This window comes from Sander vitreus, chromosome 15, assembly GCF_031162955.1.
Source record: "Sander vitreus isolate 19-12246 chromosome 15, sanVit1, whole genome shotgun sequence".
Classification (NCBI taxonomy): domain Eukaryota; kingdom Metazoa; phylum Chordata; class Actinopteri; order Perciformes; family Percidae; genus Sander; species Sander vitreus.
Genome location: NC_135869.1, coordinates 22199524 through 22227053, shown reverse-complemented (window position 1 = coordinate 22227053; position 27530 = coordinate 22199524). Strand labels below are relative to the sequence as shown.

Genomic DNA, 27530 nt, shown 5'->3' with positions numbered 1-27530 from the left:
TGACTCATTTTAACTTTACTCCTTGTTTTGTTGGCATTGGCTTTACTCCCCATTTGTTTAAAAAAGAAAAAAGGTGATAAAAAATGTTTAAGTATTTTTTTTAGAGCTGTTTGGTCTCCAGGACCCTGAACAGATCATTACATGTTGACTAATATAGCTGTGGTTGCAGGTGCATTTGTTTGTGTGCAATGAAGATGAAGACATAAAGGCTGCATTTGAAGTCGGGGCCACAGGGGTAATGAGTGACTACCCGGCTCTTCTGTCAAGCTACCTCTGCAGAAACAGAAGTCAGGATTGACTCCCAAACACATCCTCACAATTCATAACTGGCAGCTTTCTTATGGATGAGGACTGTGTAAAGAAAAGACCGTGAGAAAAAGTGTGAACAAGACGTGTGAAAACCGTTTCTTCCACCGTGACAAGATTAGACGACGAGTTGTTGGTCGAACTATAAAACACCATGCAGTGGGAATAAAATGATTATTCAATTCTTTAATCTGAATCACTGCTGATAGAATTAACTGCAATTGTGTCATTTCTACTGCCTCCACCCACATTCTGTCAGACACAGCCCAGAGTTTAAAGAAACAGTCAGTGATTTTTCTCAGCAACAAATCTAACAGTGCTTTTATTAGTGCACAGGACCGGAGTACAAAAAGGTGACAAATTAGACAGACAGGGTGTAACAAAATATACAGACCGTTATGTTGTTAGAGTAGACAATTATTATGTGTATGTCAATGGGAGAACTTCTTATTGACGTTGCCTTATGTTTTATGTGCATGTGGTATAGTGTGTTGTGCATTAATGTACTGTATGTGTAAGTGTGACCTGAGGAATGTGCAGGTATGTGTGGAGGAGGAGTAGGAGAGAAGGGAAAGAATCTAAAGAAATAAATAACAATTTGAGGAAAACTAAATACATATATACGGATACGGAACACATACTGAACTTACGGGGGGGCCAGTCCGGGTCACCACTACTTTTTTTCTTTGCCCTGTATTTAGTTTTCTTATCTTTATCTTTTGGATGCCATTGTGTTAGACCGCCCCCAGACCTAGGAGGGACCTAGTCCAATACAGGTCACTCCCAGCTTCCCACACTGGGCTACCTCCAGACCCTCTGGGAGTGAGTGTGTATAATGGAGGAAGTGTACTGTAGCTTCTAAACCTCCTTGGGTTTTGGGTTTTTTGAAGGGTTGTCAATTTGATGTGTCTTATTATTCCAATAATATTTGGTGATGATGGTATGTAATGATTGAATTCAGGTGACGGTGAGTTGAATTGGTAAGAAATCATTTATTTTAGGGAGCATTATCAGTAGCTATTCTGTCTGTAACATATCAGTAAGCAGTTTTAGACTGACTGACTGACTACATAAGTAATGCAACCAGTGTGTATGGGCTGCTGCATGTTGATCTGTAGTGGAAAGATAGTAGGTTTGTTCCAGTTTATAACACAATTGGAAATTTTGATGATTCTCCGAAACCAAATTTATCTAATGTGGCAAATAGAAATTTCCAAAATATCTAAACAAAAGCTTTTTCTGCATCAAGGAACACAATGGGGGATTCTGTTTGCTGGAGAGATAAATAATGTATTAAACTGGACAGTTTGTTGGTAGTGCAGAGTTTTGTTTTAGTGACCCTCAAGTAGTAGGATTGAGCAGTGCTTGTAGCTGGAGTAAATATTTAACCAGCTGGACCACGTCATCTGATAACTCATGATAAGAGAGTAAACATGACTGTTTTGACTGTTTTTGACTGTGTCTGATGTTATTTTTTGGACATAATTTGATTGGTTTGAATAAGTGCTGAACTTTAGAAATAAATGATCTGCAAAAATTCACTTGGATGTATGTTTTTATATTCTTGTGTGTGGTATTAAGATGAAAAGAGCACATGGGTTGGAAATAAAAGCAAAGAAAATGTACACTTATTGTTATATATATATATATATATATATATATATATATATATATATATATATATATGTGAGAACAGTGTTATTAATAGGGTATCTAGGCTGTATTGGCTGTATTGTGCATCTGTGTTTAATAAAGTCACTCAAAGTTACCACATATACTATACAGCCACATATAAACAGGGGGTTTACATGTGCACTTAGCCTCACCTGTGATGTTTTCCCAGGCTATGGTCAAAGTCCGGCCACACCACTGTGATAATATCAACCCGCCTGTTGGTGAAACAAAGGCTGTCCTTTTCTGAAATGCTTGGCTGTGCTTTGCAGTGTGACAAGTGGGTATAAGTGGATCAGTGCTGACTGAGGTTTTGAATACAGTAGATGTAATAAGCAAATACTTGAATAAGTGACCCAGCAGAGAAATAAGGCTCTTGTGATCACACAACCAGGGTAGTAGCTATCATTGCATGCAAGCAAAAATGCCAAACTTCAAATCTGAATATTGTTGTTTTTCTTAATTTTCTATGACTGAATAATTTGGGGTTTTAGACTGTCGGTCAGAAAGAAAGAAAAACAAGACGTGAAGATGTCATGCACTTGTGATGGAGATTTTCTTACATTGTATAGACCAAATAATTTAAAGGAATAATCGACAGATTAATAAATAATGAAAATAATCATTAACAGCCCTGCTTTTCAAACATTTAGATCATTATGATGGGAGACACATTTACAGAAAATATAGTTCAAGGGTTAAATTAATAAAAAAATAATAATGAATACAATGTGAACTGTTTGGATTATTTTTGGATTGTGAGAATCTTTTGCAGTGTTTTAGGATTGATGGTGCTGTGCTGGAGGAATTTGGACCCCCTGGCTACAACATAATACACATTTAAGAGGAAAGCAAAACGGCTTTGAGACAGCAGTGCAAATAAATCAAAAAACCACAACAGCATATCCTCCCCATCCTTTCTGTCCAAGGATATCAAAGATTTCCTGAATTTTGTCACATAACCGCAAATACGTGTTCTTTACATAGTGTAGTTTGATCCGTTTGCAGCCAGTCTGAAGGACTTTTATCCCAAAATCCGCCAGCAGGATAATAACCCTCTAACAGCATTTATAAGACTGTACCAACAATCAACTGATAGCCATAAATGGCTCATGTGAAGTCGAATTTGATTGGCTGACCCACATTCTAGACGTCACCCGCCGTCTCTCATTGGTCGACGGGGATTTGTTTTGCACTCTTCAGACTTCCTCCTCTGCGTGTTTTCATAATAAACCACATTTTTCTCCCGCCGCAGCAGCCGCACTGTTATCCTGTCAGCCTGCCAGCATTGTCGGATTTCAGCTCCTGTTTTTAACAAAGGCCGTGGATGAAGTTTGAAAGCTGTTTCAGATTCAAAGAAGAGACGCGGGTAAACGGGTTCCGCTGCAACAAGCAGAGGCTGTCTCTGTTGTCTTTATTGTCCAAGCCTTTAGCGCGTGGTCGACTGTTGGACCGAGCCGACGTGCCGAGCACATACCTGCTTTAATTAGATGTTTTTCAGCTGTCAGTCACATTGATACGCTGTAAAGACTGCGAGGAGCTTCGGTATTATCAGGTGAGTCGACAGACACCGAGGAATATCCTGCAATGCGCATCTGAGCTGCTGTTAGCCGCTCTATGTTGTGACCAGTGCGGAGCTAGCTAACACGCAAACTAGGTCCGAGCTAGTGACCGATTTCTCCTGCATCTGTATCAGGCCGTCTGTGTTATTATTTAGCGACTGACTGACTTTAGTGACAGACTGCCACCAGTGTTGCATAAATGGCGCAGCACACGGTGCAGGGGCTTGAATGTGGGTTAACTGATTGCATAAAGAGGCGAGGATTGTTTGTGCAAACAGTTGTAAACCAGGAAGCAAGCTGCCTGGTTCTAACCCTTCAGCCAGCATGAGTCTCTCAACTTTGATTATTTATAACAGTACACGTTTTTTTTTATGTTAGTTTAATTATATTTCAGTCTCTGCACAGTGACAATAACACATGCTACATGCTGATACATGATTACAGCATATTGTTCACTAGGGCTGTCATTCAGTTATTTTCATATACGCCACTTTTTACATACTTACATAATATTACTGTTTACTTGATCAGCTTTGTTGTTCTTGTTTTTATGTGTGCCTGTTTCTAACTTCCTGTAAATTGATACACTGAGAGCAACTTAAACCAGAGTCAAATGACTTGTATATGTACCCATACTTGGCCAATACATCTGATTGATTCATTATAGATTCATCTGTCCGATGCTGTGTAGACCTATTTCTGCCATTAAAAAAATTATGAAATGATAAGAAATCATAATGCTATGGAAGATAGTTAAAATTGTTAGTCTGAATTATGAGATAATAAGTCAAAGTTTTGGATTTCTGAAGTTAAATCTTTAAAGTTATGGGGTGAAGTGTTATATTATTATAGAATATTATATAATTCTGTTTTGATCACTACCGAAAACATGTAAGAGCATTTTAATGTTGTAGTTCCTCAATGTGGAGCCAAGTTTAGATACTTTGTAAACTATTGAGTAGATTAGTAGTAAAGTACTGTATCATATCATTTAACCATATTAATGTAAAAACTAGTAACTACAAATGTCAAAAAATGCAGTAGAGTAGAAGTTTAACATTGCATCAAATTAAATACTAAAATATAGTGCAAGTACCTCAAAATTGTACTTCAGTACAGTACTTGAGTAAATGGACTTAGTTACATTTCACCACTGTGTCTTACCTTCTGTTAATACTCACGTCATATATATATATATATATATATATATATATATATATATATATATATAATACGAAATTGATTGTCAAAATTAATGTTGTATGATCAGCTCCAGCATCACAGTTTATTAATACTTGACAGGTCAGGTTATGTTAAGGGAAAGCCTTGCAGAATTGCATTGCTATTATCAGATGTTGTATGTAATGTTGACATAACATGTTGTCAATGTTGTTGATGATGTAAACCCTGTACCCTCCAATATCTTCCACTTCCTCACTGATAGCTGAAAATGGAATTAAAATGAAAATCCTTAATTCACATGTATGGTTAACCATACATGTGAATGTACACTAAACTAACACTAAACTCCCATCCTGTTTCCTCCTTCCCTTTTCCTCATCAGACATGGTGAAGCTGACAAAAGCCAAGACATTCCAGGCATACCTGGACTCCTGCCACCGTCGCTACAGCTGTGTGCACTGCCGTGCCCATCTGGCCAACCATGACGATCTCATCTCCAAGGTTCATTATGCTGCCACTCTTGTTGTTGTTGTTGTTGTTGTTGTTGTTGTTAATAATCATTTCAGGTGGCTCATAACAACGCCTCATGGTTCTCCCATAGTTTAGAAAGTAGCAAAACTGGAAAAACTGGACTGACATAAAACAAATAATATATCTCCCGAAGTTAGACTTAAAAAAAAATATATATATATATATATATTAGATATCTGTTGTGTTTGATGACCTATATGTCAAGTGGACACATGTAGCACTTTAAAAAAAAAAAAATCTTATTTCATTTTTCCTCCATGTGTCTTAGTCCTTCCAAGGCAGTCAGGGCCGAGCCTACCTCTTCAACTCTGTGTGAGTATTTTAATTTTTTAATTTTGCTACACATATTGAATGTAGGAAAGTGGCTATTCTTATCTTAGGTTTGCAATCTTATTTTTACCTCCATATATACTGTGTAGACGGGTTAAAAAAAAAAAAAAAAAGACTTCAGTAAGGGTTACAATTGATTTATATTCATCACAGTTTAAAAAAAAAAAAAATGTTCCTTTGTATTTAACCTGTATTTTGTTACTCAAACATTTCTGAATAGATTAGTGACCTGAGGACTCTTTGTTTAAAAGTAATAGTCTCATTCTGTTTGAAACCAAATTCCCAGTTTCACACGTTTGCACAAACCACATTGTCAACAGATAATCTGATCTGCTCTCGGGTGAACCTTGAAGTTCACTTCAGTGGCGCTTGTCCTTGGTTAGTGGGTCAGAAATACACAGGCTTTGACCCTAAAATGGGAGCCCCTTGAAATAACTCAAGCACTTAATCGAACTTCAAGGTTTAAATTGAATAGATGCTGATCTGTTTCTGAGTCTCTCTTCTCAATGGTTTCATGAACTTTAGTCTTCTTTTTTTTTAACCTTCAAAAGAATATCATATAGCAGGTCCTTAACTGTTTAGGTTCACACACTAGTCTCTTGGCGCATGGTAAGGAGAGTAGGTTAATTCCCGTGAAGCCCTCTGTGAATCAGAGAGGAGCTGCTGTTTGACAATACTGCATTTGGTTTCAGGGTGAATGTTGGCTGTGGTCCTGCGGAGGAGAGGCTACTGCTCACGGGACTACACGCTGTCGCCGACATCTACTGTGAAAACTGCCACACCACGCTGGGCTGGAAATACGTAAGTACGACCATTTGTGAATAAAATGCTGGCTTGTTCAAAGGCGAGCCACTTAAATGTTTGATGAAAGGGGTTAACATTGTTCCCACCACAGATACCTGGTGTAGGTTTTGATTTACAGTTCAGTGGTAGATTTCACTCTTGATGGCACCCCAGTAACATTAGCAGGAGATATAGCAGGTGATTCAATCTGTGTCCTGCTTTACTTACATCCCCTAAGTGTGTTTACATTCTTTCATCCACTTTGTGATTTAGAGTGATGCTAAGCTACGCACATACCTATTAAACTGCAGTTACATCCAGGTGATTGAGAATAGAGAAGGAGCTGAACAGGTGGTTTGCTGTGGAGATGGCTTTGCTAGATGTGTGTTACTGAAAGGCAGAAGATCACGGAGTCGTTTTTTTCAACTTTCTTAATGTTGACTATCAACAATCTCTACCGGCACCAGCATTTTGTTAGAGAAAACACAACCAGCCCAATCTGGCCAGTCACAGTTCTTGTGCTGTCCACATGGTGTCTTTGTAGGCACTGGAGCCCTCATTTGTAATCACATTTTTGAGTTGCGTTGTAGCTACAGAAGTTACATGCGTAGAGCAGGAAGCTACAGCATAGCCTCTTAACCCACAAATATAAATACAGCTTTACACATTTTATGATGTTATGGCAGAGTATAGAAATTCCCATGAGGAAATAGTGTAATAATGCTTTTTTTTTTTTTTTTTTAAATGTCAGAGATGTGAAGCACACATTGCCACAGCTCTTTTTCTCATACTGTAATATGCAACAATGTTTTGCAGAAAAAAAGGTTTATTAAGATTAAACACTACCTTGAAATTTGGAATCTGCATTTCCTTCTTATGAAACTAGTACTGGATAGTATATAAGCATGGTGTAAGTCTGGTTTGAGCTATAGTTTTAATCTTTTTAATAACCCTTATGTACCTCTCTCCTACAGGAGCAAGCCTTTGAGCTGAGTCAGAAGTACAAGGAGGGGAAGTTTATCATTGAGCTGTCCCACATGATAAAGGACAACGGCTGGGACTGAGAGGGGAACCTCCCATCTTTCTTCATGACTTTTTCAAAAGTTGCATCCCCTTCGACTTAAAGGGGTTCCAGTGTAGCCTCCTCATCCCGCGTACGAGCCATCGCTGTGCCACACTTTCACTTCGTACGGCTTCGCCAACAATAGCATGTGATGCCTTTTATCTTTTTCTGTTCTTCATGTTTTTCCAGCGACCACAACAACACATTTGCTGATATTGCTATCCCAATTGCTAGTTGTGCTGGGACATGGACTGAATGAGTGCAGGGTTTGTGTGTGTGTGAAAGACTGGGAGATGTAGTCACACAGGCACGTGTGCATGTTGGATTTTAAATAGGGTTGGGCGTCGAGAACTGGTTCCAACTTGGAATCGTTTCTAAAATTACGAGGCCAGTGCAAGTCAAATAATCTGACCGTTTTACACATCAGATGCAGGTATTTGGGTTTTCCTTTTGACTTTAAGGTGCACATTTAGACATATCTGGCCCAAACTGAGTAAAGTATATAGGCCTGTTTAACCTATAGATAATTTTTGAGTGATGAAAAGGTATGGGAATGCTTAAAGCAGTGTCGCTTGTTATTTTTATCAGTAAAATTCACGTTTTTTTATGGTAAAATCAGTAACACTTGTTCATATTTTAAAGGCAATCAGGATGTTGAATTGGTGATATTAAAGCCTGCAAAAGTCTCCTGCAAGGTGTGTGTGTGTGTGTGTGTGTGTGTGTGTGTGTGTGTGTGTGTGTGTGTGTGTGTGTGTGTGTGTGTGTGTGTGTGTGTGTGTGTGTGTGTGTGTGTGTGTGTGTGTGTGTGTGTGTGTGTGTGTGTGTGTGTGTGTGTGTGTGTGTGTGTGTGTGTGTGTGTGTGTGTGTGTGTGTGTGTGTGTGTGTTTTTACTTAATGCTGATGAGATCTATCCCCTATGTGTTTGTGTATATCCTAACATGAAGCTACCCATACAGATACATTTACTCAATGGTGTTAGAGCAAAGTGTTATAGGATTATGTAGCATATTTATGGTGATTTTTAATGTCTGCTTCTTTCATTAAAGTGTATTATTTTAACCTAATCTTTCATTAAAATACAGTTTATCTGTAACCAGTGTTCAGTTTTCTTTTGCTTGAGATGTTGTGTATGTAATCTGGCCTCTGATTCCCACCCACACACACATACTTGAGTTATTAAAACAACTTAAAATAAATATAGATGCTACACATGCAAGTCTGGTATCCACTTGAGAACTGATAATCCTCTACATCACTTAGACTAATAATAATCGTTCCTTTTTTTTTCTTCTTTTTTTTTTTACTGAGCATTACCTGATGTATGTAGCGTAATGGTGTTGGAATAAACTGTTCCGAAGGTCACAATTTCAGTTTGTAATTTGTAAGAGAAACGTTTATCTATTTATTATATCATTTAACGCATGTTAGCAAAGCTCTCATTTACAGGGAGGAAGAAATTCAACAGGATGCCCTGACTTGTCTGTAAATCAACCAGCAGATGACGATGTAGGTACTGTTAGATTATAGGTATACTGTTACCACAGTATGGTTGTGTAGACAACCTGCTGGATACATGATGCTACTGGAAACACACTTACAGAACTAATTACACACACACAAAGTGTCTGAATCCAAAAGGCTATCTCCTCTCACACACTTCCACAAGACTCTTTTATAACACAGCCTATCATTTGTTTTTTTCTCCCTTTTTTATATACACTACCGGTCAAAAGCTTGGGGTCACTTAGAAATTTCCATTCCACTCCATTATAGACAGAATACCAGCTGAGATCAGTTGCATTGTTTTTTTAACCAGGGCAGCAGTTTTCAGATTACATTATGTGCTTACATAATTGCAAAAGGGTTCTCCAATGTTTTCTCAGTTAGCCTTTTGAAATGATATCAGATTAGTAAACAGAATGTGCCTTTGGAACATTGGATGAATGGTTGCTGATAATGGGCAATGTAGATATTGCATTTAAGATCAGCCACTTCTTTCTACAACAGTCGAGAACCATAACCATTTTGTTATGTAAGCACATAATGTAATCTGAAAACTGCTGCCCTGATTAAAAAAAACAATGCAACTGATCTCAGCTGGTATTCTGTCTGTAATGGAGTGGAATGGAAATTTCTGAGTGACCCCAAACTTTTGACTGGTAGTGTAAGTTATTTTGATTATTTCACTGCTTTATTTAAACAATTTGCTTTTATCAGTATGTGTGGAGGTCATGTTCTCAGATGTATTGTGATGAACTAACATGTTCTACAGATGTTTGTTTGAACTGTTGTATTTGATAATGTGGGAACATTTTGATTAAATATTTTTTTTAAAACGACTTTATTTCCTTACATTTCACAGGTGTAAACAGACGCACGCTGGCGTTATGTCGCAGCACAAGACGGCGTTCAGACACATGGAGCCGCACAGAACTGCTGCTTGGAAAAGTTATATTAAAGTGCTCATATTATGCTTTATTTTCAGGTTCATAATTATATTTAGAGGTTGTACCAGAATAGGTTTACATGGTTTAATTTTCAAATAACACCATATATTTGTTGTACTGCACATTGCTGCAGCTCCTCTTTTCTCCCTGTGTGTTGAGCTCTCTGTTTTAGCTACAGAGTGAGACATCGCACTTCTGTTTCATCTTTGTTGGGAGTCACACATGCACAGTAGCTAGGTAAGGACTACTAGCCAGTCAGAAGCAGAGTATGAGGGCGTGCCCTGACAGTACTTAGGTAAGGACTACTAGCCAGTCAGAAGCAGAGTATGAGGGCGTGCCACGCTAGCAGCTAGGCGAGCATTAAAACGTGTGTTACAAAGTGACGCACGTTTGTCATGGAAATAAAGGCTGGACTACAATAGAGCTGTTTGGAGCAGTTTGTGAACAGTGTTTTCTGTTGAAGTCCCTTTGGCGTGGACTTTGGGGTTTTACTTTACTTTGTAAACCTATAACATGCACAAAAAAAGATATATAACACAATAAAGGAAAGGGAAAAAGCCAAAAAGCATAATACGAGCACTTTCAAACATGGTTCAGCAAGATCAAGGAGACTAAAACTGAAGTGACACCAACAACTTTGCCTACTCTTAACATTCATTCTAATCACAACAAACTTTACTATAAAACACATACAGCAGGCCTATTTAAGACTTATTTTAAAAACAGTGATGGAAGAAGTATGCTGCCTATGACTGCATTGAAAATGTTACTTATGTAAAAGTATGTAAGTATCATCAGGAACATGTAGCCAGTATAAGTACTAAAAGTAAAATTACTCAATGTTTCTGATTTGAGAATCCTCCCATTTTAGAAACTCGGGAGTAGAAGTAGAAAGTGGAATGAAAAGAAATGACTCAAGTAAAGTACAAGTACCTCAACATTTGGACTGAAGTACAGTAGTGGAGTAAATCTACTTAGTTACATTCCATCGCGGTTTAAAAGAGTGATCAAACATCCTTGGTTTATGCTGATTAGTTACACCTGTGATGAACACGAATGTTTGCGTCTAACCAATAAGAAAGGAGCTCTTGTGACTCTCGACCAATCGGATTCCGCGGCTCGTTCTTGCCTTTAACTCGAGTATAAAACGCCTCGCTAAAGGCTGGAGGCAGCGTTTCACTCAGCACTCTTAACAGCGGTACGGTAAAATCAGTTTCTTTCGCCTTATTTCATCCCTCTCTCAGCGGCAGGAAACATGGTGAGTACGGAATATATCTGTGTATCTGTAGCCTCTCTCATAGAGCCTGGGTTTGTCCGAAGTTATAAGAATAATATAAGAAATAATGATGTTCTTTTTTTATTTTTTTATTTAACCAGGCTCACAGTCCACAGTCACTAACCCTACCTCTAATGAAGAGCAGTTAAACAACGTTTTATGGAAATGTTAGTTCAAGTTGTGCTAAGTGTATAAGTTGTTGGTGTTACCTTGCTAATGGATAAGGCAGATACCAGTAACACATTTCTGTCATAGGCTACTTGCAGCTAGGCATGGGCCGGTTACCGGTTTTAAGGTAGATGGCAAAGTCACGTTTCAAAACCACTTAACATTTAGGCCTACGTCTTATGTACAGACAGTGCAATTTAAAAGTCTCTCTCCCTGCCAGCGTGTAGTGTTTAAAAAATAATATGCAGTGTTCAATAGGTGTTTTTACCCGGACATTTCAAAGTAATACATTTGTAAAGCTATACATTTTTGCTGAAGGTTATCATACCGGCCCATGCCTGCTTGCAGCTTCCGTAGTGCAGTGTGCAACCTGGCCCAATTAGGGTAAAAAGTAGTTGTAAATGTATAAAAGTAGTCTTGTAACTAGGGCTGGGCGATAGTGAGACAATCAGATATCACGATATTCTTGACCAAATACCTCTATCGATATTGCAGCGATATTCTAGGGTTGACAATTGGTGCTTTAACAAAATATCTTCACACTTATTATTTTGATAAATAATCATCGGTAATGTGGACATGTCTAAGTGGGGAAAAGGCAAATAATAGAACAGTCTAAGTTCAGAAAAGTACATCACTTTACTGTAATGCAGCCTTTAAAACCAGGAAAAGACAACACTTATGTCATATTACGATATCCAAAATCTAAGACGATATCTAGTCTCGTATCACGATATCGATATAATGCCCAGCCCTACTTGTAACATTCCTGTTTTTCCTCTGCCTGGCTGCAGCCCCCCCCCCCCAAATATTAAAGTCAAAATGTGTCAAACATTCTGTATTAAGTATTTAGGTGCTGCAGAGACGTCCCAGCCTGCGAATTGTATCCTACAGACTAAAGAACTTTTGTACAGATTCCTCGCACTGATACAAATCATCACTCGTTCAATATCGTGAATCTTATCTCAATATCAATCAAAATAATCACAATTAGATTTTTTTATCGTGCAGCTCTAAGAACCAGCTGAATGAACAGATTACATTTAAGACTGTAAATGTGCAGCATGTGTCTCTGATTTGGTGCTGATGTGTTATCTGCTTCTTTACAGAAGAGTCCTTTATCTTTTTTTTGGTCTCCTCCTTTTAGACCTTTTTATAGATTTGAGTTGTCTAACGTGGTCATCTTACTAGACACGGTTGAAAGGTATAGATGTCTGGCAATGTAACTAAGTAGATTTACTTAAATGTTGAGGTACTTGAGTCTTTTCTTTTCATTCCATGTTCTACTCTACTACATTTCAGAGAGAAATCTTGTACTTTTTACTCCACTACATTCATCCAACATCTTTAGTTACTTTACACATTAAGGTTTCTGTACAAAAAACATGTAGTTTATAAAATCTGATGTTTTACTATAAATGAAACTAGGCAACAATATAACGGCCTACAAGTCCAGCTGAAATGATTAGACCGTTTGGATTCTTTACTCTTTCTAAAATGGGAGGATTTTTCTTTACTTAATATTTTACTACATTTTACAGATGATGCTTGCAGACTTTTACTAAAACGTTTTCAATGCAGGACTTTTACTGTAACAGTATTTGAAACAGTGTGCTATTAGTACTTTTACTGAAGTAAAGGATCTAAATACTTCTTCCACCGCTGCTGGTAAATGTTAAAACTTTGTCGTCCTCCAGCGTGAGTGTATCTCAGTGCACGTTGGCCAAGCCGGTGTCCAGATTGGCAATGCCTGCTGGGAGCTTTACTGCCTGGAGCACGGGATCCAGCCGGACGGACAGATGCACGGGGACAAGACCATCGGCGGCGGAGATGACTCCTTCACCACCTTCTTCAGTGAGACCGGCGCTGGGAAGCACAGTCCCAGGGCCATTTTTGTGGACCTGGAGCCCACTGTCATCGGTAAACTCATTAAATGTATAGATGCCAAAGTTTTTCCCTGTGTATTACAAGCCTAAGTTTCCCCACCAGGCCTAAGCCATTAAATTATTTTTTAAATTCTTTTTTAAATTCATAACCCTCTGAGGACGAAAGATGCACTGGCGCGTCCAAAATGATGTTTGACCAAAAGGAGTTTCAAAAAGGGACCGTGGGATCAGTTGTATACAAATACTAAAAATATGACTAAGCATGGCGAGAATTAAGTCGAAATGGCGAATAAAGTTGAACTACCATTTCAAGAATAATGTCGAGATTAAAGTTGAAATGACGAGAATAAATTCAACTCCTTTTATCACTTAATCACATTAGAGCGACTGTCCGCCATGCTAGCTGTCATTTAGGCAACCTCATAGATATGGGTTACATCCTTGGAGTGCTGCACTCGCCTGAGCTCCACTCCTTCAGGATCAAACAATTTGATCAATTGTCTTGTGTATTGTGATACAACATATCCACCATATTACGCGTAGGTGTAACATCGATACCCTTGCATCTGTCATTACAAGCGACTTCAGTTTGCAGGAATACGGCCACCTCTTCCAAGTTTGTTTCGCATTCTGAAGTGATGCAATTTTCGGCACAATCTCTTAAAAGTCCTAATACTTTTCACCATACTGTGTTCATGCACTAAGAGAGAAACCGATTCTGAAGTAAAATTTCACGAGTTCATATAGGCCTTCACAAGGCATTTTGTAGAAGACTATAGGTAAAGCTAGTAGTTTGATTTATTCTCAAAAGGCTGACTTGATTCTTGAAATGTCAAGTTTTTTTTTTCCTCGACATTTCGACTTTATTCTGAAAATGCAAAATAAATCTATTTTCGTTGACGTGGTAATGCTCTGTTGTAAAAGGTCAATTTAAGATATGTGAACCTCAGAGTTAAGTGGGGCTGGGTATCGTTCAAAATATTCAATATGGTACCGTGACTTCGATACGGCTTCCTAAACTATACTGTTTTTCAATATCAATTTTATGAATCAATGAAATTACAACATTGCACATTACAGCACAAATATTTTATTTCAGCTCCTACTACGTGAGCCCGTCTCTGCGTGTCTCTGATGTGTAATGTTAGACAGCCAATCGCAGACCGTATTAGATCTTAGAAGCATGCTGATTGGCTCTCTGACGCTGAGCTTTACCCCTTAGGGATTGAACTTTGGTATTGAATGAGGCATTTTACGATACTTTTAGAGGAAATAGAGGCGCCTAAAGCATTGAATTCGATACTAGCCCTACTCTTATTTTTTTTTTAGACTACAGTTTCAGCGGGGCAGCTCAGTTGGAAACTTGGACTTTTCAATTTAGTGATCCCTTTTAAGATTAAAACCCTTAAGTGACTTGTCATCCCTCTCCAGATGAGGTGCGCACAGGGACTTACCGCCAGCTGTTCCACCCCGAGCAGCTGATCACCGGCAAAGAGGACGCTGCCAACAACTACGCCCGTGGACACTATACCATCGGCAAAGAGATCATCGACATGGTGCTGGACAGGATCCGCAAACTGGTGGGCACCTTGATATTGAGATGGAGCTATTGATACTCTTTAAATTTAATACCGTAACTCACTGCAGTGGTGGAATGTAACTAAGTACATTTACTCCAGTACTGTACTCGAGTCCAAATGTTGAGGTACTTGAGTTTTCCACTTTCTACTTCTACTCTGCTACATTTCCGATAAATATTGTACTTTTTACTCTACATTAGTCTGACAGCTTTAGTTACTTTACACACTAAGATTTCTGCACACAACGCATGTATTTTATAAAATCTGATCATTTATTCTAAATGAAACTAGCCAACAATATAACAGCCTACAAGTCCAGCTGAAGTAATTAGACCATTAAACACACAACTGTTTGGATTCTTTACACTTTCTAAAATGGCAGGATTTTTCTTTTAATACTTAAGTACATTTTCCTGATGATACTTGCATTAAAGGATCTGGGGGTTTCCTCCAGTTGCTCATTTTTCCCCTCACCATAAAGACATGCATGCTAGCTAACTAGTACTACAGTTGAAAATGAGCCATCTGTCTTACTCTGGTGCATTTACAAAATGTTGGGTGATGTGCATTGTCCCACCGCCGTGTCTCTGTCCCCAGGCGGACCAGTGCACGGGCCTTCAGGGCTTCCTGGTTTTCCACAGCTTCGGCGGTGGCACCGGCTCAGGTTTCACCTCCCTGCTGATGGAGCGTCTGTCTGTGGACTACGGCAAGAAGTCCAAGCTGGAGTTCTCGGTCTACCCGGCTCCCCAGGTGTCCACGGCTGTGGTGGAGCCGTACAACGCCATCCTGACCACCCACACCACGCTGGAGCACTCTGACTGTTCCTTCATGGTGGACAACGAGGCCATCTACGACATCTGCCGCAGGAACCTGGACATCGAGCGCCCGTCTTACACCAACCTGAACCGGCTGATCAGTCAGATCGTGTCCTCGGTCACCGCCTCCCTTCGTTTCGACGGTGCCCTCAACGTCGACCTGACGGAGTTCCAGACCAACTTGGTGCCGTATCCCCGTATCCACTTCCCCCTGGCCACCTATGCACCGGTCATCTCTGCCGAGAAGGCTTACCACGAGCAGCTCTCGGTATCCGAAATCACGAACGCCTGCTTTGAGCCGGCCAATCAGCTGGTGAAATGCGACCCTCGCCACGGCAAATACATGGCCTGCTGCCTCTTGTATCGCGGTGACGTGGTGCCCAAAGACGTTAACGCCGCCATCGCCACCATCAAGACCAAGCGCTCCATCCAGTTTGTGGACTGGTGCCCCACTGGTTTCAAGGTGGGCATCAACTACCAGCCGCCCACCGTGGTTCCCGGCGGAGACCTGGCCAAGGTGCAGCGGGCCGTGTGCATGCTGAGCAACACAACCGCCATCGCCGAGGCCTGGGCTCGCCTCGACCACAAGTTCGATCTGATGTACGCCAAGCGGGCCTTCGTCCACTGGTACGTGGGCGAGGGGATGGAGGAGGGCGAGTTCTCGGAGGCCAGAGAAGACATGGCGGCCCTGGAGAAGGATTACGAAGAGGTCGGCGCCGATAGTGTGGGAGAGGAGGAGGATGACGGAGAGGAGTATTAAGCAGGCATCTGTTTATTGATATCAAAATAAAGCTTTTGTTCACTGCACTATTGTTTGCTGTCTTTAATACACTCTTCCACAGGTGGTGCACACCCTATACTCTAAGCTACTGTTACCGGTTGAACATAACCGGTTATAAAGTTTAGGTGCGGCACCTAAGCCATATTAATGTAACAAACTTTTCTCAGATCTAATAATTGAAGGACTTCTTTAGCAAGTTTGTCTACAATAAATAACAACACTGCCAAACGTATATGTACAGTCAAGAAGAAACATCATTTTATGAGTGAAATTTAAGTAATGCATAAGTGACATATTTCACAACAGGGAGTGGGCTATTAACACATTTTGCACCACAACAGTTGGCTTGCTGCAACATTAAAATGATTCACACTTGTTTCAGGTTTTTAAAGCGGACAGCACAAGTCATTTCACTATCTTTCGAAACCAAGTCAAAGCATATCCTCTTACTGTAAGAACGTGATTAGACTTGCAGCAGGAATAGGTCACATGATTGCGCTCTGACCAGAAGGAAGAGCTTTACTTTATGATATGCAGCAGAGGCTGCTGACAGGTTGCGTGTGTGTTCTTTCATCCCTGTATAAAATTTAAGTACATTCTCATGACCCAGTTGAACTACATTTGTACTTAAAGAGGCCTTACTGAGTGACAAGCAGTGAGACATTTTACACTAGTACTGAGGGATATTCATTTTAATGTTTTGTTCTTTAATCCTCTGTTATTGTACCCTACAGCAGTAGTTCCCAACCTGGGGTCCGGGCACCCCTCAGGGGGGCGGTAAAGATCACAGGGGGTGTCTTTATCTGGTTTGAGGGTGAGGTAAAAAAAAATATGTGCACATGTTAAACAAATTATATATGTCATGTGAACAAATTGGGACACCCATGCTAAAGTTGACTAAAAAGAGGAATAAAAAAATCATCTTTAGGAAATTGATCTTAATGCCTTAATCTTTAAGGACACCAATTTTCTTTGTGAATGAATAATGTATCATAAATAAATGTTTTTCCTTAAAATACAGGGGGCATAAGTAAGTACACCCCTATGTTAAATTCCCATAGAGTCAGGCAGATTATTTTTAAAAGGCCAGTTATTTCATGGATCCAGGATACTATGATCCTGATAAAGTTCCCTTGGCCTTTGGAATTAAAATAGCCCCACATCATCACATACCCTTCACCATACCTAGAGACTGGCATGGTTTTATTTCAGTTAGCCTAATAGCTGGTTTGATTTGCATTGAGAGATGATTTTATGGAAAGTACACCATGCCAATCTCTAGGTATGGTGAAGGGTATGTGGGGGGGGGGGGGCTATTTTAATTCCAAAGGCCAAGGGAACTTTATCAGGATGCATAGTATCCTGGATCCATGAAATAACTGGCCTTTAAAAATAAAAATCTGCCTGCCTCTATGGGAATTTAACATAGGGGTGTACTTACTTATGCCCCCTGTATTTTAAGGAAAAACATGTATTTATTTACGATATATTATTCATTCACAAAGAAAATTGGTGTCCTTAAAGATTGGATTTTTACTCATTTTTTAAAAACATTTCTGGAGTAATATTCTGGAAGTTACGTTTTTTCTTTCTTTCTGTAAAGCGCTTTGCTTGTTGAGAAAAGTGCTATACAACTTTTATTATTATTATTATCATCATTATTAAAATGCAAACTATACATGATTATGTTCAAGGAGATGGATTATTAAAGGCTAAGACAAATATCGTGACATGTTGGTCTTGTACAAAAAACATCCTTCAAACCAAAACTGGTCTCAGGATATAAACCTCAATAGAACTATAGTAGGCCTATGTAGATTGCAAACTTTGATAACCATCAAGACTCACTGAGAGATGCTGTGAGAGAAATATACATTTTAGGAAACTACATTTTATAAAGAAGGTAAATAGGCTCTAAAAATGTAATAGAAAACATCTGCCCATATGAAGCTTATAAATGTTCTGAGGTGATATGTCCTTTTAGCTGACATTAGATTTTACATTGTCACCTTGACAAAGGCAGCTCCAGGATGTGTCTCCAGGTCACTCAATAAAGGTAGTCCTAGTTTGGTTGACTCCTAAAGAGAGTCTAATGTTAATTTAAATCAGGTTATTCCATAGTGAAAACAATATACAACCCTGCTGTATACGAGGATGGATATGTTGGTTATGCACACTCTATTACTGTGCTTTCTGATCGTCTCTTTATTACTGTTGTTTATTTGTTGTTGGTTTTTAAATTATATAGCAAACATGGTGTTTATAGTTGATTTTTTTTTCTATAGCCTATAATTAATACGCCAGCATGTAGCTAGTGACTACTAGCGTTTCAACTGCAGTCAGTACACTTGCAGCAGAACATACCACAATACACACACTGTGCAAACTACTCATATCATATATTGTGGTGTTACAAACTGCTGTAAAATATCATCGCTGTGAAAATTGCTATTAAAAGAAAACAATCTCTACAATATATTTTACGGTGCAATAAACAACAACGGTTATATATGTCAAGCATGTTTGTGTCGAGCTCCCCCGTGTCAACACAAATGGATCCTTCCGAGATGGTTGTTCATGTGACCTTTTCCGTTTCGCCATTTTCCTCTTCTACACCGGCGCTCTTACTGGCTGCTACGTTGTCGTCCCTTCCTAGTGTTTTAACCTGTCCAAAGCTGACGGTGGGAAAAGGGGAAAACCTGACAAAAAAAAGAAGATAGTCTGCCTTGTAGCTGTATCGCCCCGAGAAAAGTGCTAGAATGTCTTCTGATGAGAGCCCCGAGTACTCGCCTTTCTTCGCTGTGATGGGAGCCTCTGCGGCCATGGTCTTCAGCGGTAACGTGAACTACACCAGCTTTTTCATTTGACATCTCAACCGTTTACTGTCATTACGCTAACGACGAATTGGCTAGCCAGATGTTGAAACGACAACACGGGGGCTGTCTTTAGAGACACGGTGTTGGGTGTTAGCTGAGGCGGTCACGGCTCACACACCTGCCAGGGATGCAAGGCAAGAGGCGGGGGAAGATTTCCACCGACATCAAGCTGCTTACCATTACTGTTAGCTCCTCACACTGCTGACACTGTAACGTTAGCTAACTGTTACCTCCTGTACGCGCCTGGATATATTATATCAAGCTGTGATGCTGTCTTCTGGTAGCTGCTGGTTGGTGACGCAGACCCTTGTTTAGGTGGCAGCAGCCCTCTAGAATCTCTCATAATTAAGTTATTTTACAGCACAGTACGGTCCAGATGTTCATGAATTATAAAATAAATACGGTTATTGTTGGGATTAATCCAGCCGTGTTTCCCATTAGTTGTAATGTATTGTATTGCAGGAGGGGGTAGCTTCAAGGCCTTAACATCCGTGTGGGAAATTAAAGGGAACATCCATCCATTCATTCATTCACGTTTAGCATGCGCGGGAGGCGGGGGTACACCTAGTCTGTCAAAGAGGAAATAACGAAATATACATCGTGCTCTTACAATGATTTTTGGGAAGTAGAGTCAATTAGATGATGTCAATTCCTACAGACAACTGTCTGACAGGCGCAGGACCGTGAGCAGTTCTGACTACCCGAGCACATCTGGCACCTACAATGGGACTAAATGTTGCGTTTACATAAAACTGGTAAACCTCGTGGTGCATTCAAAGTTATTGTATAATACCCTTTTCTCATCTGTTTTTGTCTTTTACATCCGTTTTTGAAAGAAGTAAATATTGTTAAAAGTTATTACATTTTTAATAATCATTTAAATTCCCCCCTTTTTTGCAACCGTATTGTCAATTTCGCCAACCAAAAACTGATGCCTGGTTGCCAAGCCGGCAACCACTTTTAAAAGTTAGCGTTTAGCCCTGACATGGGTCGAACCCCCACACGTGATGTGGGTTGCTTGGTGAAAGAAGGGTAAATGCGAGACAAGTGATTAACTGGCTGACATACAACTGCCTGCAGATATAGTTCAATCAACACCTCTCTGACACCGTGTCAACAGAAACTGAACTCTAGCCTTTATTTGTTTGCACAATTTCAACATGGTATGAGACACAAATAATAGACTTAATGTTTTAGATTGTACGAGTATACTGAACAACCTATAACTGACAACATGCTGCAGTGACCTGTGATGTGCAGTGGAAATCACAAAAATATTACAAGCAGATATCCATGAAACATGAGGGGACAACAGAGCAGACAGGACAACTTAGGAGAAGCTACCATTTGTGACATTTGTGATGAAAATACTTATATAATATAGTATTGAAGTGGGCAAGGTTTTAATGGGGTAGCAAGGCTCTAGAGTGCAACTGTTAATCACTTTTTAAAATGGTTTCAGAGATGGTTTTGTGTGGAGACTTACTACTCTCCACAAATAGACACACTGTGTGTGATTTGCAAATACGCCTCTTTTTTGTTGTTGATATCACTTTTATTTCTCAGTTATTTATGGCTAGGCGGGAGAAAACTGACAGTCGAATATCTTTTACTCTTTCATTTTGTCTGTTACCTGCACGTCTGGTCTAAAATCGATCGACTGGATAAATCATTGTCACCCAGCTCCAGCCGGATCCATATCTTGTCTGGTTTGAGTTGTTTTATCAGGAATCATTTGTAAAAGAATTCTGTTCTCTGTTCTCTAAAGAATAGACACAGAACAGATTAATTAACAGGAACTCTCTCCTCTCCTACGCAGCATTAGGAGCAGCATATGGAACAGCGAAGAGCGGCACAGGCATCGCTGCCATGTCTGTGATGCGGCCAGAGCTCATCATGAAGTCCATCATCCCCGTGGTCATGGCTGGTATCATCGCCATCTACGGGCTGGTAGTGGCTGTGCTGATAGCCAACAACATCTCTGAGAGAGTCACCCTTTACAAGTAAGATGAATATCTGATACAGTAGTCAATTATAACAGTTTCAGTTATTTTATTAGGGGCCGAGCAGTAGGGTTGGGTACCTTTCACATCTGAACCAATATCCGTACCGGTACCTGAAATTCGGTTCCCGGTACCCAACGGTACTTTTTTCTGTACTAATTACAAAAAAATTATTTCAGTTGTAAAAACAATTCCAAACCTATTTATCCTATTTACTTAGAACATTGTTATTTATTTAGAATATTTTACACTGACAGAAATTAAATAAAAATAATACCCCTCCCTCTCTCCTCCCAAATCCGTCCCTACAACCTATTAAATTGAATAATTATTCAACTTTTCAGCCTGTTTTATTTTCATCATGACCTTTTTTATTGCTCTTTAATGTTTCATATAAAGCACTTTGAATTGCCTTGTTGCTGAAAGGTGCTGTAGAAATAAAGTTGCCTTGCCTTACAACCTCAGCCTGTCAGTCAGTCCCCAGGGCACAGAGAACACTGCTGTGCCTGCTTATCTCACAGGAAGTGTAATGTCAACCGCACCCTGACTGCTTTCGGCTCGCCATTAATATCACATCACAGTGAATGGTGTCTGCGTGAAGTTTAGAAAAACTGTGACCACACTTGAAACAACTTCATCAGCATTTCCGTGACTCACTGTGACTTCAACAAAACTGCAGAGCCGACGTAGTTTGCTCCGTCTGTGCGTGCGTGCGTGTGTGTGTGTGTGTGTGTCGGAGCTCCGCTCTCTGTCAACATGCAGAGAGGACAGATAAGCGTGCGCTTACGCGCTCTCAGGTACCGAAATTTGGCATCGTTTGATTTTACGTGAACCAATACTCGGTAATACCGACGTGATTTGGTTCGGTACCGGTAAAAGTACAGAGTTCGGTACCCAACCCTACCTATTGTTTTTGCCTGTATTATTCCTCTGCCTAAGAAATCCATGTTCCCATGCATGAAAACTCACCAAACTTTGCACATAAGTCCAGTCCAATACTAAACTTAATCAGTGTGATTTGTGTGCTAATTGTCCTGATGGTGGAGCCATCTAAAATTCTAAACTTTAAAAATTCATAACAAATCAAGTACACAAATTCTCAGAATTTTCTAATAAGAAATATTTTTTTCACAGCAGCTTTAAATTCTGCATTTTCACGCAAGCCTGCTACTGGTCTACTAGGTGTTGCGATGCCTCTTGTGACATCACCCAGATAATAGCTCTCTGAGATCAGAACCTGCCTACGGCCTCAATGGTTCCGAGTTTGAGCCCATGGTGTTGCAAGATGATCATACATGTATCTGATTAGGCATTGTGCTGTGGACCGCTGCCCTGCATATTTTAAATGTGTGTCTGCGTTAACACACCTGATTCTGATCAACAATCAGTCCAGTTCAGGAAAGTCATGTTATTGAGTCAACCCAGGCTGACTCAAATATAGCCCAAATAGCTGCTGAGATCAGCGTTTGCCTTTGGACCTGAAGATTGCGAGTTCAAAGCTCATAGGTCACAATCTCACATCTTCTCGGCTCCAACTATCACTGCGGAGCAGCTATAATTATTAGTCAGCATTAACGCGTTTATCGCGATGCGATTAAGGGCCAAGCATAACGCGTAACTTTTTTTGAAAATCGCATGCCACCATTTATTAATTTATTTTACACTTCACTCGGCTTCGCGTCGTGCCTAACAGGCTACTATTTTGACCCTTTGCCGCACCTTTACTTATCATCAAGCTGCCATACGTCCTCGTAACACATCCTACTGCTGCAGGCTGCAGGCATGATGGAGAAAGACAGCAGCAACACAATTCTGAATGGCGCTTTTTATTTTCCAAAACTCCCGGACGGCTCAGTAGACAAGTTGAAAGCCGAATTCAAATATTACCAAAGCACGTCAAGCTTGAGTTACCACCTACGAGCTAAGCATAGTAATACAGTTAACGTGACTCTTGATGCTAGCGGGCTCAGGCAAAGCACTATTTTGGAGAGTGCTACTAGTTGCCGACCTGTGGATGAAACCAAATCCCAAAAAAAACACAACAGCTCTTGCGAAATGGGTGGCAACTAACTGCAGACATGTCAGCATCTTAAAGACAAACTACGGTTGGCATGTTCTGACCCGTCTTATACATTGCCGTCGAGGGGGACAGTAGTTTCACGCACGCACAGCCTGTACGGCACGGAGAAAGCAGCCCAACTGGAACTGCTGGAAAGTGATGCAAGGTGATCACTGGACGTCAGTGAGTAATCAAAATTATTAGGAGTTACTGCACACTATATTGACTCTAGATTCAAATGTGTGACTAGATTCACGCATTTTTCTTTTGTTTACAGTAAATAAATAATAAACAAATACAAATCTTAAAGTCAAGTTCATAAAGTCACTTTATTTGCATTCATTTGATTCCCAATCAAGATACACTGGTAATTGCTTTCCATTGTTAATATGTACTTAAAAACAGTTCTAAAATGCAAAATTATAGAATTTTCATGTGATAAAACATGCGATTAATCATGATTAACTATAGAAGTTCAGCGATTAAGAACAAATTAATCGTTTGACAGCCCTAATAATTATTTATTAATTCTGCTCGCTTATATGTGTAAATCGCGAAACATTTCATACAGCATTTTCTGCATAGTTTGGGTGCTTTTGAGTTGAAGCACATACACATAACCCCCCAACCTCCGTAACTCACAAACACAATAAAAGAAATAAATCCTCAAAATTAAATTAATTACCCAAAGACATTCATTAGTTAAATAGTCCTAAAGCTATTTTTGACCACTATTAGTTCTGGCCACATGATAAATGTAGGCCTTTTATGTGTTTCGATCAACTCCAAAGAAAAAACATCTGGCTCTCGTGCTCACTAAATGTTTGATTTCCTTCCTTACGGCACATTTGTTTTGTATGGCTCTCTGCTGTGTTATGCTGGGCAGGTAGTGAACAGTTCACTGGTCACAACTCATTTTCTGGAACGGTTTTATACGCGGGTTTGGTGAGTGCTGTAAGACCAAACCATACAGGCTGTGTGGGCTGGAGAACCTAAGTCTTAGAGGGTTTTGGCACTATTTTTGATCCTTCTCGCATTTTGTTATTTAACTAGATGAATAAATTACACCTCAACCAAATCCTTTTAAATAGTAAACAACGTTTTTGACCTCTTAACGCACATCCCTGACACGGGATCCCGCTAACGGAACCTACACACTAATAGTCATATGTGGTGTCGTACGTTTATGTGATGGGCGGGGATAGCTAGTTGCCCCAAATTACATTTGATTGAATGCATGTACGTATACGTCCCAAAGTTCTCGAACAGAATGAGAAAAGAGAGGGACTCAAACATAATTGTTTTGACATATATTTTATTATTATTATATGTTTCGGACTTACCTTGTGCAATGACGGTGCTCTTTTCTTTTGTCTCTCTCCAACAGGAGTTTCCTGCATCTCGGTGCTGGTCTGAGTGTGGGCCTGAGCGGGCTGGCGGCCGGGTTCGCCATTGGCATTGTGGGCGACGCCGGTGTGAGAGGCACCGCCCAGCAGCCCCGGCTTTTCGTGGGCATGATCCTGATCCTGATCTTTGCTGAGGTGCTGGGGCTTTACGGCCTCATCGTGGCCCTCATCCTATCTACAAAATAATAAGTGTCCGCATCAAACACCATCTCATTCATTCCACATCAAAGCAGCAAGAACAAATAGGAGATTTTCACCTACTTTCCATTACACCCCGTGGGTCTGACAGGATGGGATGGCAACAGAAACAAGTTGGCTTGACAGCGGTGTCCTCAGTAGATGTGATCTATCCATATTGTTTAAAGCCATCCAGTTGTGTCAGGTCTCGTGAGTACTGAACGGGCATGAAGATGTATTGGTTGTTGTGGGATGATGTGTGGACAGTCTGCTTGATTTTTTATTTTTTTTGTCTGATCTTAACCTGTACAGTGATCCAGAGTCCCTCCACCCCCTGTAAATGTAGTAACCAGTCTGTGCTGTGAGTGTGAGTATCAACGTTTATCCCGCTGCCCATTCCCCTCCTTTGGTTTTTGTTTTCTGTTGTTGGGTTTGATTGTCATTCTCCATTTCGAGACTGTTGAAGATTCATGCACACTAGTATTTTATTTTATCATGTTTTTTTTTCGGGGACCATTTTTTAATCACAGTGGTAAGGAGCTGTCAGTACATATTTTTTTTGTCACTATTTATGAAAAGTTATCAAGATTTTGACTTACTGAAACTGTCTAAATGGAACACTGTTTATTGAATACCCTATATACATAAAAATATATAAATTATCTGTGTATAGTTAGATTAATTGCACTGTGGGTAATTGTTCTAAGTGCTTGGAATTCCTCTGGATGTAGTGTGATTATTAATGGAGGATGTCCACATGTTGACAGTGTGTGTGTGCGTGTGAATGACCTGAGTGAGTAATGTGTGTGCAAGTCTTTGTTTAATATGACATTCTCAAACACTAGTATCGTTTACTTGTAGTGCTGCGGTCTTGATTTTTTTTGTTTGTTTTGTTTAAGGTGAGAGCTCACTGTTCAGCCATGCCTGTCAGATTTCCAAATAAAACTCAACCTCCTCCAGAACATCACTGTTGACCCTTATTTTTGTGGTCTGATATTAATGGGATGACTAAACTAACAGTACCAACGACATTTAGACAGCTTCAAGCACTTGGTGAAAGTGAAACTTGGGTATTAAATTGTTAATTAAATTGACAGCTAGATGAAAGCAATGAGAGAATCGCAATAGTTATTACAATACATCCTGAGGTGGACGTCAGTTGCCTCATGTTCATATTTTAAATTAAAGCATATGTTGATATTCCACACATAAGATTGAAGCGAATTGTTTGCTTTATCTTCAGTTAATTCCCTCATGCTACAGTGTTCAAAAGTTGAAAAAAAAAAAGACATGCATAATTAATTGTTTTGTGGTGTATGAGTGCATAAAGAGCTTTTTTATTTGTTTTTATTCCTAGCTTCGTGCAACTCTCAGAAGCACCTGGGAGAGCTTTTCCAACAGTCTTCTCGGTGCTTTTTGATTAATAAATGCCACTGAATATGTTAGCCAACTCATTCACTTCCTCTTTAACGTGGATATATATATATGCAGTCCCGTGTTTTTTCCCCACTTGCATCAATTATTTAAAAAAAATGGGATTGGGAGTGAACTAATGACTCAGACAGTCAATTAAGATCAATCAAGAGCTGCAGAAGCATGATCTTCAGGGAGCTTGATCAGCACAGAATCCAAAATGTCTTTGAGAACTAAATCAGAGTGAGTTTTACACATTCAGGAACTGAAAAAAAGGCCTTTGAGAAATACGTTTGTATGTGAGTCCTTGAATCGTTGAAGGGTGAAACACTGACTGCCCATACACATTATTATTGAGCTCACAAAGAGCAGTGTCAACACTTTGGTCCAGTCCGGGAGAGCAGCGCTGACCCATGGCAAAGCGCAGAATTCACCTTGCAATAGGCTATACCAAAAAAGAAAAAAAATAGGGACGAATTTACGAGACTGAAAGTCCTGTAAATGTAAGAGATAAAAACAAAGTGGCAGTGCTGTTCACATTGCCTGTAGCAAGTTTTACATTTAAACATCAAATCCTCCGAGCTACAAATAGCTACTGATGCAGCAGAATGTATTGTGCTAAATGGCATTTCAAACAATGATACCCACATGAGCTAACTTTGTGTTCAGTGTGTTAAATACTGCTTACAATGTGTCAGTCATAATCATAATTCAAGTAATAACTCAAGTGCTTTACTTATGTATATTTTTAGGGCTCTTGCATTTTTACACTTCTACGTCACTACATTTCAGAAGTAAACATTGTACTTTTTACTCCACTACATATAACAGCTATAGTTACTATTTAGATTAGGATTTTAAATACAAAATATTTTAGTTTAACAGTTTCAAATATGATTTTATTTAGATAAAACTATCAGCAACTACCGATGCAGCACATGATGTAAATATGTATATACATTATAAAATGACAGTATTAATAGAGGCTTATGGATCAACAATAATGAGCCAAAAATATATTTTTTTAAAAACAACATAAAACTGACTAGAGTCATTCTGCATAATGAGTACTTTTACTTTTGATACTTCAAAGGATAGTCTGGGTATCTTCCAAGGTTACTGACATTTTAGTACAAAATTCCTTTTTTTTGTTACTATCCTTCCACTGCAGCTCAGCAGTGAAACACTGACCAGGGAAACGAAAACAGGGAATTT

The 27530-nt window shown here is 39.6% G+C and overlaps 4 protein-coding genes across 4 annotated transcripts in view; all 4 read left to right on the top strand.

Annotated features, from left to right (window-relative positions):
• gdpd3a (glycerophosphodiester phosphodiesterase domain containing 3a) overlaps positions 1-1847 on the top strand; it is a 10941-nt gene extending 9094 nt beyond the window's left edge. Inside the window, exon 10 of the mRNA XM_078269317.1 lies at positions 170-1847. Coding sequence (XP_078125443.1) covers positions 170-298 — 129 coding nt within the window. The 3' untranslated portion in view covers positions 299-1847. The remainder of the gene's footprint in view (positions 1-169) is intronic.
• Positions 1848-3195: 1348 nt separating this feature from the next.
• ypel3 (yippee-like 3) lies at positions 3196-8318 on the top strand. Its single transcript, XM_078269919.1, has 5 exons — positions 3196-3532; positions 5104-5222; positions 5521-5564; positions 6275-6383; positions 7340-8318. The coding sequence occupies exons 2-5, from the start codon at positions 5106-5108 to the stop codon at positions 7427-7429; spliced, it is 360 nt and encodes a 119-aa protein (XP_078126045.1). The 5' UTR covers positions 3196-3532; positions 5104-5105; the 3' UTR covers positions 7430-8318.
• A 2724-nt stretch (positions 8319-11042) lies between these two features.
• Positions 11043-16399, top strand: LOC144530698 (tubulin alpha chain-like). The gene is made up of 4 exons (XM_078270366.1): positions 11043-11133; positions 13017-13239; positions 14637-14785; positions 15383-16399. The coding sequence occupies exons 1-4, from the start codon at positions 11131-11133 to the stop codon at positions 16358-16360; spliced, it is 1353 nt and encodes a 450-aa protein (XP_078126492.1). The 5' UTR covers positions 11043-11130; the 3' UTR covers positions 16361-16399.
• A 2572-nt stretch (positions 16400-18971) lies between these two features.
• On the top strand, positions 18972-25864 carry atp6v0ca (ATPase H+ transporting V0 subunit ca). Its single transcript, XM_078269719.1, has 3 exons — positions 18972-19216; positions 21077-21260; positions 24707-25864. The coding sequence occupies exons 1-3, from the start codon at positions 19141-19143 to the stop codon at positions 24909-24911; spliced, it is 465 nt and encodes a 154-aa protein (XP_078125845.1). The 5' UTR covers positions 18972-19140; the 3' UTR covers positions 24912-25864.
• Positions 25865-27530: the final 1666 nt, after the last annotated feature.